The sequence below is a fragment of the Herpailurus yagouaroundi genome, unplaced genomic scaffold (assembly GCF_014898765.1).
Source record: "Herpailurus yagouaroundi ecotype Mexico unplaced genomic scaffold, PumYag 203, whole genome shotgun sequence".
Lineage (NCBI taxonomy): Eukaryota > Metazoa > Chordata > Mammalia > Carnivora > Felidae > Herpailurus > Herpailurus yagouaroundi.
In genome coordinates, this window is record NW_024412434.1 from 1,797,375 (window position 1) to 1,812,553 (window position 15,179).

The window sequence follows — 15,179 nt, forward strand, 5'->3', positions numbered from 1 at the left end:
ACACTTTAAAATTTACTTCTTACTTAATAAGGTTTTCTTTGCAATAAAATTATGAAAATATGCAATAGCCTAAGAAATACAAAAACGATGATATAAATAGAATCTCCCCTCTAAACTATAAATGGTAATAGTCACTATTTGAAGTATCCAGTTCCCTCAATCACAGCTAGAGGGCACTGCACTACTGAAACATTATAAGCCTCCCTAGCACTGGTTTTATATAAATAGCATGTGGGTCAGAAGGAAATAACCAAAGTCAGGAAATTCAGTTCTTGGGCTTTCCTTCTTAAGTTCACACTGTTCTGTGCCTGTGTAAGGAAAGGGCACAAAGAAAACTTGCAAAGATCAAGTTACAATTAGAATGTCAATTTTAAAATGGCATTTTCACATCCAACAAGTTAATCACAACATTCTCATTAGAACAATCGAAAGGCACTAAAAATTCTTTTTCTCTTCTTAAGCTCTTATAGCAATCATATTTAAGTCACACAAGACACACTAAAAACTCGGAACATAATATAGCTATTTACGGTCTTGTGAAATTTTCCTCATGGGTGCAAAATCTACCACAAACAATAATCTCAACAGATACTATGTTTAACACCAAAATTCAGTAATTGATGTATTAATGAATTTTCAGAGATAACAGGGTAATTTTAGGTATAATTCCAAACATGAAGCAAAAGGACAATAATAACTCACTTATTTTTTGAGTAGTTTCAACTATTCCCTCTGACATAAATTTCACAAGATTAAAATGTGAGGGGAATTGCATGAGCATCAGAGTCGATAAGAGGCGATGAGAGATGCACTCAGGTGAATACAATCTCCCTCATAGTCTAAGAAACCCCTTTCCACGAGCCCACGGGCAAGCACACCCCAGGGCACACACAGTCCCTAACAGTCAGGGTTAACTCGAGACCAGCACTACAGAGCACAGCCTCCTAGCACTCAGGGTTGGTGTGCCAAAGTCCTCAATTTGCCAGGGGAACATCAACCAAGCGTTCAAACTACATCACAATTTCCAAATTGAAAATAAATCCTAGGTATTAAGTTATATGGATTTTTAGTTGCAGGGTGCCTCATCATTCTAAAATATCATTTGGGTGTTAAGTCACTTGTTGAATGCCAGGACTACAAGATTCAGAAAATGCAAACTTCTCTGGATCTGAAATTCACATCACCAAAAAGCTGAAATAATTAGAAGCCTGTAGAAGAAAAGCTCTTGACTCTGGGGTTGCTTTCCTGCTTTGGTTTCTGTTTTGAACTGTTCTGTGTAGCAGAGGGAAGAGACCAGCCCGGGCACCAGCACCTTCTGACATGCAGCACCACTACTGTGTGTGTCCTGCAACACAGACAGTTTGACCTCTGCAATGCCTCTGAAGCATCGGAGACCCACGGACATTCACAGAAAACTGTGTTCTAATTTGTTAAATATTTTTCATAAGCACAGAGTGCAGTCTTAGTATTACATAACATAATATAAAGTTAACATTAATTTATTTGTCCCATGATTCTAAAAAGTCAGTATGCTTGTAGACGTGTATGTTTGGCACATATAAACTCTTCCCCTTAGGTTCTAGTCCTGCCTCATAAATCCTATGGCCATGGTGCACTGGAGAGCAGCAGGTGAAAGGACAGGTAGGTGCTAGGGTCACAACCCCAGGTGTCACCCTGACATGGCCATACTAACTCTGTGAGCCAGGCAAGTTGCTTAGCCTCCCTCTCTGTGCCTCCTTGTCCCTGTCTGTAAAACAGAGATGAAGATAACAGACACTACCTTACAGGTCATTATGAGGAGTAGATGAGTTAGTATTTGTAAAGTGCTTAGAGCAGGGCCAGCACATAGTACTCATTAAATAAAAAGTACATTAAACATGTCAAAGAAAGCGATAGGAATGCTTTTTATGCTAATGTCTGTTAACATATTAGAATACTAGAAGTATATAGAAGAAAATGACAAAGACAGTGTTTTACTGGAGAAGGAAGGGCACAGCATTATAGTTAGCTGCCTTAGAAAGACAGTACCAAGAATGACAGCTGTCTTGGTGAGAGATCAGATATTATAATGCCAACCATAAACTGCTTGGAAGGGGAGCAGAGAACAGTCCAATTAGCAAGAAGCCGATTATGGATTTTAAGGAAATAAGTTTTAAACTACTGTTCAAAGTATTTTGAGAAATAAAAGTTACTGTCTTTGAAATAGTGTGTATTTTACAAATTAAGTACTAAATATGCAGAATAAAAGATTAGAATGGAAAGAAGAACATCTAGTCCACCTATTCACACCATGCCCACAGTATAAAATAACCTATTACTTCTACCAAGATCCACTAACACACAATTGCTGGACTGTATATTTAAGAGGATTTTATTGAAGAGTTATCATGTGTGCCAAATAATGAGATTATCCTTTTCTGTAACTCCAATCAGATGTCTGTCAGATACAAAGATATATACACACACGTGCACGTGCACACACACACAATCTAAGTGCAGAACAAAGAGAAATGGGGTCCTGAGATAAGACCTCCACTGGACCCTCCACAACGACCAGAAATTCTTCTCCCAACTATTTCAATCCCCCCCACCACCACCTTCTCAGATCCTCTGTCTGCTGCCTCACCCTGAGCTCCTGTCTGCAGGCAGCACGCATCTCAGAAAACTGAGAGGCCATCAGGCAAACACCCACTCACCTTACTGCTTCTTCTTCCCTGGAAAATGAACCTATAGTACCGCCTCACCCACCTCCAGTGAAAGACCTAACACCCTCCAGGCTGGGGCTAGTGAATGACTCAGCTTCTTCAAATTTTCTAAAAGTTGGCTCACACTCCGCACACAATACCCATTCACAAAGAGCTCCAACCTCTACCACAAAGAGTACTTTCCATCCCTAGCTCCCTCCTAGCCTCCTTTTATCCTTCTGGCTACTCAGTCCCCTTTTGTGGACTCGGCTTCTCTCAATTCAGTGGAAGGTGACTGTCTTTTAGCCTCCCTGTGTTCTTTCCCCCCAAGGGGTTCCTGCTCTATTCCTGTTAGTTCAACTTCCTCCTGCTCTCCTTTGAGCCCCAAATCTCTCCTCTCTGGCCCAGCCTCTCTCCTGAGCTTTCCACATAAATGTTCCTTGTAGGCACCTCAAATGGCAAATTAATCTCTTCTTCCATTCAATTATGATGACTTAAAACCAGAAATCTACAAAATATTCAGGAATATTTTGTCTTTCCTTTGGTCTCCTTGCAAAAAGTACTATTGATTCTACTTCCAAACTATATTTCAAAAGAATTTTCCTCTACATCTTTCCAGCCACTAACCGGCGTATGAATGGCTTCCATTATTTCTCACCTTTATTACTGCAAAAACCATCCTGCCTCTAGGTTCATTTCTCTCCAAACCAGTATTCCTCTGATGCTACTGTGATCTTTTTACAAAGCAAATCAGATCATGTCACCTCCTTGCTTAAATGATTCAGAGGTTCTCCACTGCAGGAAGAGGACATTTATCATCTCTTCATCTTCCCAGGTCACCACTCACTTCTTCCTTGCATGTACACTACACTTAGGCATAATTAAATGATGACAGTAACAACAACTTTTATTTAATGGCCATGAAATAAAAGCCAACAGTATTCTGGATACTTTACATGTATTCATTTACAGCTCACAAACCCCTAGCAAGACAGGCAGAATTCTCATTTTACAGATAAATCAAAGAAGGTCAGAGAAATTAAGTCATGTTTCCAAGGTCAAATCTAAGATACCAGAATTCAAAGCCACATTTAGAGCCACATCTGACTCCAAAGTCCATGTGTTCCTACCAAGAGCAGAAAGGAGAGTGCCATTTATTAACAACTTGGCAAACAGAAGCTCATGGCAAGGGCTCATGGCACTGACAGTGAAATAATAACATGCTCAGGACATACTGCGGTGTAGCAGTGGTTGGCAGAAAGGGGCCAAAGTCCTGGCTCTCCTGCAGTCCTGCTAGGAATTAGCTTGATGTGGATGAGACACTCCAGGACAGGTGAAGCAAGATTATTGTTGGAGTTTGAAAGCCTAGAGTTCAGGATGTAGCTCTGCCACTGATTGGCTGTGTAAACTTGGGCAAGTTGGTTACGTAGGATGATGACTCGCTGGGGACAGTCCTAGTTTGCCCTTGTTGTCCCCGAGTATCCAATAAAAGCACCCCCTTTCACATTCAGTAGAGTCCCAGTTTGGGCAATAAGTTATAAGGTCACCATATGCTTCAATGTCTTCATCTGTGAAATACGGGGAGCAGAACCCACCCCTCATTGTGGTACTGTGAGGGCTCTACCAGCACAATATGTGGAATGCTTATTAGCACATGGACATGCTCAATGAATATTATGAAGTCACTTAATAACACTTCCTTAATCTCTGTGCTTTAACTTCCCATTTTCAGTGGCTGGACAAAACTGACCTTCTTAGGGTTTTGTTAAGGGTCAAAAAAAAAATAAAGCATTAAAAAATATGAGGTAGTATTAGCAGGGGAAAAAAGTTGGAAAAGTTTGGGAAAAAAAAGATATAAAAATGAAAGTTCCCTCATTTTTTTTTTAATCCTAAAGAGAGCAAACCATGACCTTGATTGAGAAGGTTAGATTCTCAAAGCACAGAGAAATGAAATTTGCACCATTATTCCTTTATTAAGAATTAACTGAAGGCCTAATGTGTGCAAACATGTATAGGAAGAGCACAGGAGCACTGGACAAAGAGACAGGTGGCCACTGCCACCACCTGCCACCACCTGAACACTCACGGTGTGCAGATATTCTGACAAAATCATGAAGGCAGAGTGTGATAGTTTCCTCACTGGGTTAAGAAAGTATCATTGCCCAAGTCACAGCCAATACAGAGTGGATACAAGGACATTCTGTACAATTCCCAAGTCCATATAAACTCAGGGCACTTATCCAAGAGCACAGAAGCACTCACAGTCAAGAACAGGCCTGCGACACAGAACTCCACCAGCCCTTCCAATACTACCACAGGCTTCAGACACAATGACAAAAGAAAACAAACAAAACAAAGACCCCTCATCTCTGATCTCAAGGTAGTAACAAACTAATATTCCATGGGGGAAAAAAAGGGGAGACTGAACAGCTTTTGGCAGGATCAATTTTTATAGCAGGGAAAGACTATAAGTTCTGAAAGACTAAAAGATGAGAAGAAAAAGCAAACAACCATGGAATTAAGAACAGAAGCAGACAAAATCATTAATTTGTGAAAGCAGAAAATAAACCAACATTGGATCTCAAGAACAAAAACTGGGCAAATGCCAACACTGAGGTCAAATTTTGCTCTATTGTAAGTCATGCATGCTGTCACCACAAAATAATTACATTCATAATGTACTTTACTCCCAGGTCAAATCTCAGCTTTATTATGGCTCAGTGTACTGACTCTACAATGGGAACAACTTTTTCTCATTAAAGTTCTGGCTGTGAGGCAAAATGCAGAACTATAATCCTTTAGGCTTGGCATCATCTGACGTAGAGGGGTTCCCTGATAGCACTGAGGGCCATGCAGGGGCCCCTTGCTCCCTCAGGAGGCTTCTGCACACCAACAAGCACAGGGTTTACTTACTGCTGCAGCCACAAAAGAAACAGAGGTTTATTTTCCAACTAATATTTTTCTGTTACTTAATTTCTTAAATGCAACGGCATATATAGTCCAGGCTGTACTTTTTGGGGCAGGGTGGGGTGGGAAACAAGCATACTCCAGAATATTGGGGGTAAGTAGGGTGGATGTTCATCCAATGTAGGTCTTAAAATGTAAGAATATACATTTGCCTCAGAATGTAAGAAATTCAAGTTTCTTTCCTGTTTTGTTTGAGCTTGCTCTTCTACATAATTAGAAAACTGTTGCAGAAGTGCAAATATGCACAACGCAACTGTTTAAGGGTCCACACATATCCTATCTCCATTGCCATTCATAACTATCTTGGGAAACAATTCTGAGAGACAAGTGATATCATTCCTCTTTATGGGTGACAGAAGCAAAGCATTTCCCCAAGTCAGACAGGAACTAGGCATCACAAAGCATATCAGAACAATCAGAATTCAGGCCACTTGACTCCTAATAAAGTCTTCTTGCTACACCAAGTTGTTCTTAAGCAACATCCCTTCAGAATTCTCAATGAAAGCAGTTATACTGCTAAAAACATTTCTGGCTTCAGAAGGTCATTTCTTCTTTTAGGAAAAATTAAAAAAATAAAAGTTGTAACCTGAAGAAACAAATAGCTTATTGTTGATCAGAGTTTAAAACTGAATTCATAAGACCACAAATACAATATTAAAAATCAAAGACCAGCTACTTTGAAATGTTTGGCAATTCCTCAAAATGTTAAATATAGAATGACCATATATCCCAGCAATTCTACTGCTAGGTATATGCCCAAGAGAAATGAAAATATATGTCCACACAAAATCTTGTACAAGAATGTTCATAGGAGCACTGATGGTAATAGCCAAAAGGTAGAAACAACCCACATGTCCATCAACTGGTGATTAGATACATAAAATGTGGCCTATCCACACAATGGAACAGTACTTGGCCATGAAAAGGAGTGGAGTTCCAATACACACTCCAATATGGATGCACCCTGAAAACATGCTAAGTGAAAGAAGTCTGTCATGAAAGACCACATATTGTATGATTAGATTTATACGAAATGTCCATAACAGACTAATCTGTAGAAGCAGCAAGCAGAATAGTGGCTTCCAGGAGCTGGGGGGAGATGAGGAACAGAGAGTGACTGGCAAGGAGTGCAAGGGTTCTTTTGGGGTAAATAAGTATGTTCAGAAATTGACTGTGGTAATGGTTGCACAACTCTATGAATATACTAAAAGCCATTAAATTGTATACTTTAAAATGGTGAATTTTATGACATGTAAAGTATACCTCAATAAATCTGTTTTTTAAATTAATAATTAATTATTAAATAAATAAATTTTTCACAAAAGGAAAAAATAGTCAAAAACCAAAAGCAAGAAAAAAAACCTGATAGGATGGACTAGAACTGGAAATTAAGGCATCAGTACAAATTAATGATTTCTAAAATGTCTCTTTCCTAGATATGTCTGCTGAGTGCGCCAGCTAGAAATGCTGACAGCAGCAATGAGTACACATGAAGTCTGGATCCGGGTGTCTAAACTGCTTGCGGCTGAAAAAACAAATCAGGGCTCCCTGGAGAAATGGCCACTTCCAGGGCGGACCCAGGGAAGGACAAAATGAGCTTAGAATATCTTACTGTGCCAAAAATTTGGCAAGAGGGTGCCAGAAAGAAAGAAAGAGACAGAAAAAGAGAGAAAGAAATGATAGGGGCATGCCACAAGAACACAGAGCCAGTTTGGAAAGATTGCCACTAGACAAATCTAGGGAAATGTGAGCATCAAAATAATTAAAGACAGGAATGGCTATAAATCACTGGAAAAAACCCAGAAATCCAGAAGTCCATATTAAAGATGGATGGATGGTAGAATGGGCGGACGGGAAGAGAGCGCTCTCCCCTGAGAGCAGAATGACAACTGCCAAATGGGGAGGAGGCAGTGGGGCTGGAAAATTAGCATTTTCCAACCAAAATATAAGGATTGGTTCAAGCAAGAATGATCACTAGATGCTAAATCTGGGGATGGAGATAAGGAGAAGGATGTTTGCATGGCCCACAGACTGCTTAATAGTTGGCAGGGGAAAAGCAGTTAAATACATGGTAGAGAATCTGGACAGCATCTTGCAGGGTGATCAAAATCAACATCACCAATGAAGTCACATGGATATTGTGTCTCCGGATTTGAAGCACTAAGAAGGACAAGGGAGGATTCCATGAAGTAGTCTGGCTGCAAATGTTTCACACAAATCCAAAATAAGAAATAATCTGTTAAAAATAAAATAAAATAAAATACCTGGCCTTGTATTCTTCAACAATGCCAATGCCATGAAAGACAAGAAAAGGCTGAGGATCTCTCCAGATTAAAGGACATTGAGGGGCACATCAAGTGAATGCCATGTGTGATTCTGGATTGAAATCAGTACCGGAGAAAAACAAGCTACATAGGACATTATCATGCGGCCACTTAACACAGTTGGACTATGGCTAGTTAATTAAAAAGAACTGTACCAATGTTAAATTCTTGATTTTGTTTTTTGTTTTCATAATTATTATTTTTTTTTGAGAGAGAGAGAGAGAGAGAGAGAGAGCGCGCACACACAAGCAGGGGAGTGGCAGAGGGAGAGGAAGAGAGAAAATCCCAAGCAGGCTCCAAGCCCAGTATGGAGCCCAACTCAGGACTCGATCTCACGACCATGAGATCATGATCTGAGCCAAAATCAAGAATCAAACACTTAACTGACTGAGCCATCCAGGAGCTCCAAATTCTTGATTTTGATAACAACGTTGTAGTTATACAGAGAATACCCTTGGTATTAGGAAATACACAGTACAGTATTAGGATGTAAAGGGAATGATGCAGACAATCTTACTCCCAAACATTCAGAAAAAATAATATTGGATAATGATCAGAGGATGGGTATAAAGTGATAAAACACTGGCCTAAAACTGGTGAATCTGGGTAAAGAGTATATGGGAATTTATTGTATTATTATTACAACTTCTGTAAGTTTGAATTTTTTCAAAAAAAGTTAAATATAAATGTGTGTAGAAGTTATATGTGCTTATATGACTATATAACATATATAACTATAAAACACATATAACTTTCTATAACATACATATATATAACAATGTTTATATAAAGTATAAGAGCAGACTGTAACACAGAGATGCTGGAGTGGGAACCTCTGCTTAAAAGGTAAGAGGAAAGACAATCTGCTTCTTGAAGGGCTTTTCTGGCAAAGTCCTTGCTCATTCTCAGACTTCATGTTTTTTCTTTGCTTTCTCTACTCCAGAAGTCCCTAAGCAAGGTGATGAAGTTGAAACAGGTTAAGAGAGCAAGGAAGTGAAAAATAAAGTGGCATAGTAAGGAGGGTGCCTGTCTGGCTCACGTGAGGAACAGCTGTGTCCCCTCTACCCTTAGTGAATGACAACAAAGGAACTAGGAAGTCACAGACTGAAGTCCTATAAGAACAGCTCCTTCTGTCCATATAGCAATGTCTAAGCAATATGAAAACCAGGTAACCGTGGTCAAGAATTTGTGCTGGTTTATTCACAGATGAGATCCTAACAGTACATACAAAAGATCAGGGTTTCAAACACAGCAACTCCCACCAACAACATGCCAATAATTTTCTAGGACAAAGCCTAACACTGTTTCAGTGACCCCTTCACTTGTCTTAACAAGGATAATGTAGTTTTCAAAATGACCTAGGAAGGCACCAGGGAAGCAATTCCACCTGTCAGCTATATTTGTACAGAGCATTACATTTTACAAGCCTCACTTTACTTGTGCCACACAACTAGAGTAACAGAATGAAGAAAGGGAAGGGTGGGTAGGAAGAAACATGAAAGAAACAGGGCAAGAAAAGGTGCTCTATATACATAACCAAGACATTCAAAGACCTGACATCCTACACAAACTTCTCATTTGTCTCAACATTATCAGTATGCACACCATTATTATTTCTAGACACTCTAAAAGAAACCTGAGAGAATATAACAAACTGTGTCCACTACTTCAGCATTCTGTGTCAAGTGAACGAGTGTGAGTGTGTAAGAACCAGAGTATCTAAGGTTCCCGTGGTGAGCTGTAAAAATTCTGTACTCTTGTATTACTACAACTTTCCTATAAATTTGAAGTCATTTCAAAATGTAAGTTGGATTCTTTAATCTTCCCGGACTTTTAGATTCTTACTGAGATTAAAATCGTAATGAGGCTTCTTTCATACCATCCAAGCATATTATGTTGATGTTAACATAACAGTTAGTCAATAAGTTTGTGTTATATTGAGAGCAAATTTCCCAAAGAAGCAAAACAAGATTTAGAATTTTTAAAATTTCAGTTCCTGAATCAAACTCACTTCATTCTTGGGTTTCTATGGGTTAACAGATGAAGAGTATAGCCAGAAGAGACACATTTTAGAAGGAATCTACTCTTATCCCATTCAAAGCTAGAAGGCAGAAATCAATTCAGAATTCTACTACTTAAGAGGACTGTGAACTCTCTACAATAATATTCTCAAACAAAGTTGAATAGAATATATTCCACTCTGATCTTAACAATTATGAAAACACTATATCCATACTCAAAATACCAGAAAGACTTTCATCAGTTTTGGTATTGAACTTGGAAAATTAAACAGAATTTACCTATACTCTAATAGACAGTAACAGTAATAACATCAGCATATTTATACAGTGTTAAAATTAGTTTGCAAATCACCTTCCTTTCTATTGTATCATCTGAGTCAGGCAGGCCAGGAATTATGACCCATTCTATGAGACGGAGACTTTTTCAAGGTCCCCAAGTTATCAGGTGGTAGGTCTAGGACTTGAGTAAAATCCTTTTGGCTCCAGGTCCAGCTAAAGTGTGCCTGTTGCTTAACTGATAAATAACACCCTTTAGTTATTTTATTCTCTCACCAAGTTCCTAGAACTATCACCTGTCTCATTAAGACAAATACTGTAACAGTTTTGCATGAGAGTAAGGTAGGCCAGCCACTCAACTTCCTGTTCATTCTTTTTATATCTTTTTTTTCTTTAAAGACTTCTTAGAATGATCAATTCACTTTAGGTATGCCATCACCAAGTAGCAAAAGGATGTCATAGAAAAATTAGACCAAAGTAAAAGGCATGAGTTTTCCCTAAGTTTCAAAAGTGATTCCAGACTCTAGATACTTGCAATGCTACTCGCAATTTATAATCAGAGATTTTCACATTTTAATTAAAAGATTCATTAAAGTAGCTAACCTTAAAAAGCAAAGCCAAAACTTTAGCAAATGTTGAATAAGAGCTTTAAGTAAAGCTCTTTAGCCCACCCTCTTTTAATAACCTAAGTGTCTTTCATAATGTACTAAATTTTCCTACAACTGTTAATACTAATTACATCTAAAATATAGATGGTGATTCTAATACTAATCTTTATAATTCACCCTAATTTAACTAACTGTCAAAATACCAGAGAACTTTACCCTCAAATGGTTTCAAGCTTTAGAACTTATAATAATTCTTTTAAAAGCAGCCTCCTTTTACTTATTCCTTTACAACTGTCTTAACTCTTCTCAGGCAATTAAAGGCCCATCTCTTTTCCAGCCTGGGGTTCCATTCTCTACTGTAGACCCTTTCCCTGTAGATTGTTCCCAAAGTCTACTCCTGTCACTTACTAAGGTACCAATAGCTAGGAGCCAGAAAAATCTTATTCTTCTCCACTTGGTGGAAGTTATTTCCCCTGAAGTCATCATTATCCAGGAGGGCAGCTGACTACCCCCACCATTCTCAAATGGCTTACCTATAGCCACTGCTTTCATTTTTCTTAAACAGTAGCCTCTGTAGATTATCTTAGCAACATGTACTAAGTAGGTTCTTCAGAAACTCGGAGAAATTAAAGAAACAATATCCCTCACAATAAAGCAAATAAAAAACAAAGTGTTTTATAAGCAAGGGCAAAGAATAACCATCATTCCACAGTTTAACAACAAATTAGATACCAAATTTTGGTTAGGGCCTGTATTCAGAAATGAGTCCTACAAACTATCCCATAAAAATTAAATGATCTCTAACTTCAGATAAAGAAGCTAAACCTCCATTCAAATGGGAACTGGCAAGAACTGGCAACATCTTCTGAGAAACAGTATATAGGGATGAGAGCTAAGAGGGGAGTTCTGGAGCCAGATCACCTGTGTCCCAATTCTCGTTCCACTGTTTATTTGGCTAACTGCTTTGTGCCTCACTTTCCTCATCTGTAAAATGTAAATGATAAATAGTACCTACCCAGCATGGTTACTGAGTAAATAGGTTAAACCAATTAGAACAGCCTGGCACAAACATGGCAAAATACTCAATAGACTGTACTGTTGATGATGACTCATCCTTTGTCTACTGCTCTAACTTATAACACCCAAGTGTCTCAAAATCTGAAAAGCACAGTTGGTTTATAAGTCTAAATGAATCTGCAGTAATTTCACTCAAATGACATTTCAGTTGGTTGGAATAGCACATTCCAATGGCTTTTCCCAGCACAGGCAGAGCCAATATGCTACTTTGCAACTGGTCTATTCATGAACTGGAAGGTCATGCTGTTGCACAGTCATCTGTTATATAAGACAGCACAGAGATTTCTTTTATGCAGGAACAAGTACATGTGAGCAAATTTCAACAACTGTGTGATTTCACTCCTTGTGTCAGAATATGAGAGGTTTTATAGTAAGAGTCTGAGGGCTGAGCTGGGTTACAACACATAGCCCACCACTCTAATCCATATTCTGAGCCCAAGAGATATTTACTCAGTGTGTGCCATGTCTGTATACAACACAAAGTGTGATGTTAAGTGGGAGAAAACATAAAAACAGATCTTCAGATTAGCACTATGAGAGCACAATTCTGTCTTGCTAGCCACAATCAGAACAGGGTGGCATGTTCTTCCTCTTTCTTCAAAACACCTTAATACAGCTGCAATGTAAAGGTAGCATGACTGCAGTATCAGTTCCTCTTTCCCTTGCAAGCTCCTTGGCAGACGTGCTAATGAGTCAGAAAGTATCCAAGAGCATCCAGCAGGCAAATAGATGAAAAGTAAGGATTTATAAAATTAGTTCAAATCACTCAAATTTCTATGTCTAGGTATATATCACTTTTTTAAAGAAAGGTATATATTTTCCTTGTGATATAACATTTAACTTCAGAGATGCTTTACATATTGATGCTTCAAAATTTGAGAAGGCTAGGGAAGAGGTCATGAATGCTTTAAGAATCTGGAAAAAAACTACAGACCCCCCCTCTGACCCTTTGAACATTGTATATGCATATATACACTGACACTGCCTAAGAAGGAATTACTGACCTCCTAATGGCCAAGCATGGAGCCCCTTGAGAGCATGGGCCCAGCTTATGAATTTCTTTTCAACTGCATTTTTCCAGATTTCTAAAGGTCAGAGAAGGCAGTATTATAGCTATAAGTCTCTTTAACACAGCCTCAGTGCCATATACTTCATAATCGACAAATACTTACATACAGACAGTCTAGAAATTTTGAGGAAAAACCCTTGTAAGGTCAAATACATCATTCCTTTTTTCAGTATGAGCATATATAGCACACTTATTTTGGTAAATTTTACCTACTTCACCATTCCATACCTCATGGAGACAGTTTTCCTTCCTAAATGAAGAGACATCTATGTGGAGGGAGAGGAAAGTGGCAGGTCTCCACACTCCTGCAGGGTACAAGCTGGGGTATCATGAGGTGGGGAGGTTAGTGGGAGGATGAGTGGAGCAGAGATGTAGCCAGCCAGCTGCATCTGCTGTTCAAGGAGGAACAACAAAGTAGCTCACAGGGACACTTTATGCCTGGCCAGCAGGGGATGGAGATACAGCTCGGGACGGCCAAAAGTCTAGAGCTGAATTTTTGTAATCCTTTTAAAACTAAAGAGTTATCAAGTTTATTCTTCTGTGAGCAAAAGAACACATAAACTCTACTAGAGGATCTATAAATAACAACTGAGGAGAGGAAAGAGTGTGTGGAGGCAGATAGCCTCTTTGAAACAATTCTGTGTTTACTCAAATAGAAGTGAGTTACAGACAAAAAAAATAGTAATTTGGGAGTTGGGGTAGAAGAAGGAGAGAACGAGGAATTTAAAAGAAGTGGCTTTCATTTGTACCTGCATAATATGTGCTATGGTGTTGTTCACACACATCTTCCCATGAACAACTGCAGTTTGGGGCTTCTGAAAAAACACTTGGGGCAATGGAAATATCATGCCATGCTTGTCCAATTACAAACCAAAGTGAGTACATCATAACATTCTTCACATTCTTCCATGTACTGATAAAATACATGAACCATCTGCACCTATTACAGACATGGTTATTTAAGCTCTTTACACAGTATAATCATTATGAAGAACACAAGGAGACAGCTTCACTTACATGGTTAATGAAGAGACTCTTGCGTTTTTCTCTCACTGTGAAGACAAAAGATGCAACAGAAATGTTACATGCCTGCATGCCAACCCCTTGCAGGTCGTTGAGAGGACTGGGCCTCTTGTGTCACAGTCCCATCCTTCCATCAACCAACATACCTAGTTGCTCAATTCCTATTTATAAGACTATGTGACCTGCACAAATGCAGATCTGAACTTGGTTAACAGAGCAAACCATACACCCACTTAAGGTATAGCACCCTAATAAAACAACTGCAGCTATGATTAACTGAGTGGTGACAGCTTTCCAGTAACTAAACAATATATTAATTAGTAAATTTCTCACAAAACCTATATGCATCCATTAATTTAAGATGATTAATCAATAATAAGAATACTTGTTTCTAACCCACCAGATCCATTAAGGTCCCTAAAATCTGGGTGAAATATTTAACAACAATACCCATAACACAGCATTAAGACCAGGGAAAGATAATGTACATCAATGGTGCTCTTTATCACAGAAACCAATTACTCTCCGTGCTGGGTGCTAATGAATAAAAACCAGGCTTCTCACTAGGCAGCCTCCTGGAGCATCCTGCAGCACCCTCTCCCTCAGAAAGGCTGGTAAAAGTCACAATAAAAAAAAACATTGTCCTGGAGCGCCTGGGTGGCTCAGTAGGTTAAGCGTCCGACTTCGGCTCAGGTCATGATCTCCCAGTTCATGGGTTCAAGCCTCATGTTGGGCTCTGTGCTGACAGCTCAGAGCCTGGAGCCTGCTTTAGATTCTGTGTCTTCCTCTCTTTCTGCCCCTTAACCACTCGCTGTCTCTCTCTCTCAAAAATAAACAAACATTAAAAAAACAACCACCAAGAAAAAAAACAAAAAACACTGCCCTGTCTAAAAGATCATTTCTCCTATTGCTGTCTATGCAGCATGGCCTATACTGAATGGCTCAGCCTTCCTTACACCAGATGTTAGTGTTCCCCAAAGTAGGGGTCCTCAGCCCCAAAGATGTAGAAGGGTGACAGGGAGCTCAGAGGATTATTAAAACTATTTAGTATAATTGAGTTTTGCCTCTTCTTTCCTGAAGACTTACTTCTGAGGGTACATAATAGTCAGCTAACACATTTATTGAGTAGA

The 15,179-nt window shown here is 39.0% G+C and overlaps 1 protein-coding gene across 5 annotated transcripts in view; it reads right to left on the minus strand.

Annotated features, from left to right (window-relative positions):
* Positions 1-15,179, minus strand: part of CCNY (cyclin Y) — a 331,023-nt gene that overhangs the window by 45,540 nt on the left and 270,304 nt on the right. For all 5 annotated transcript variants that reach the window (XM_040451001.1, XM_040450998.1, XM_040451000.1 and 2 more), the window contains one exon: positions 14,044-14,078. In XM_040451001.1, the coding sequence (XP_040306935.1) occupies positions 14,044-14,078 (35 nt within the window). The remainder of the gene's footprint in view (positions 1-14,043; positions 14,079-15,179) is intronic.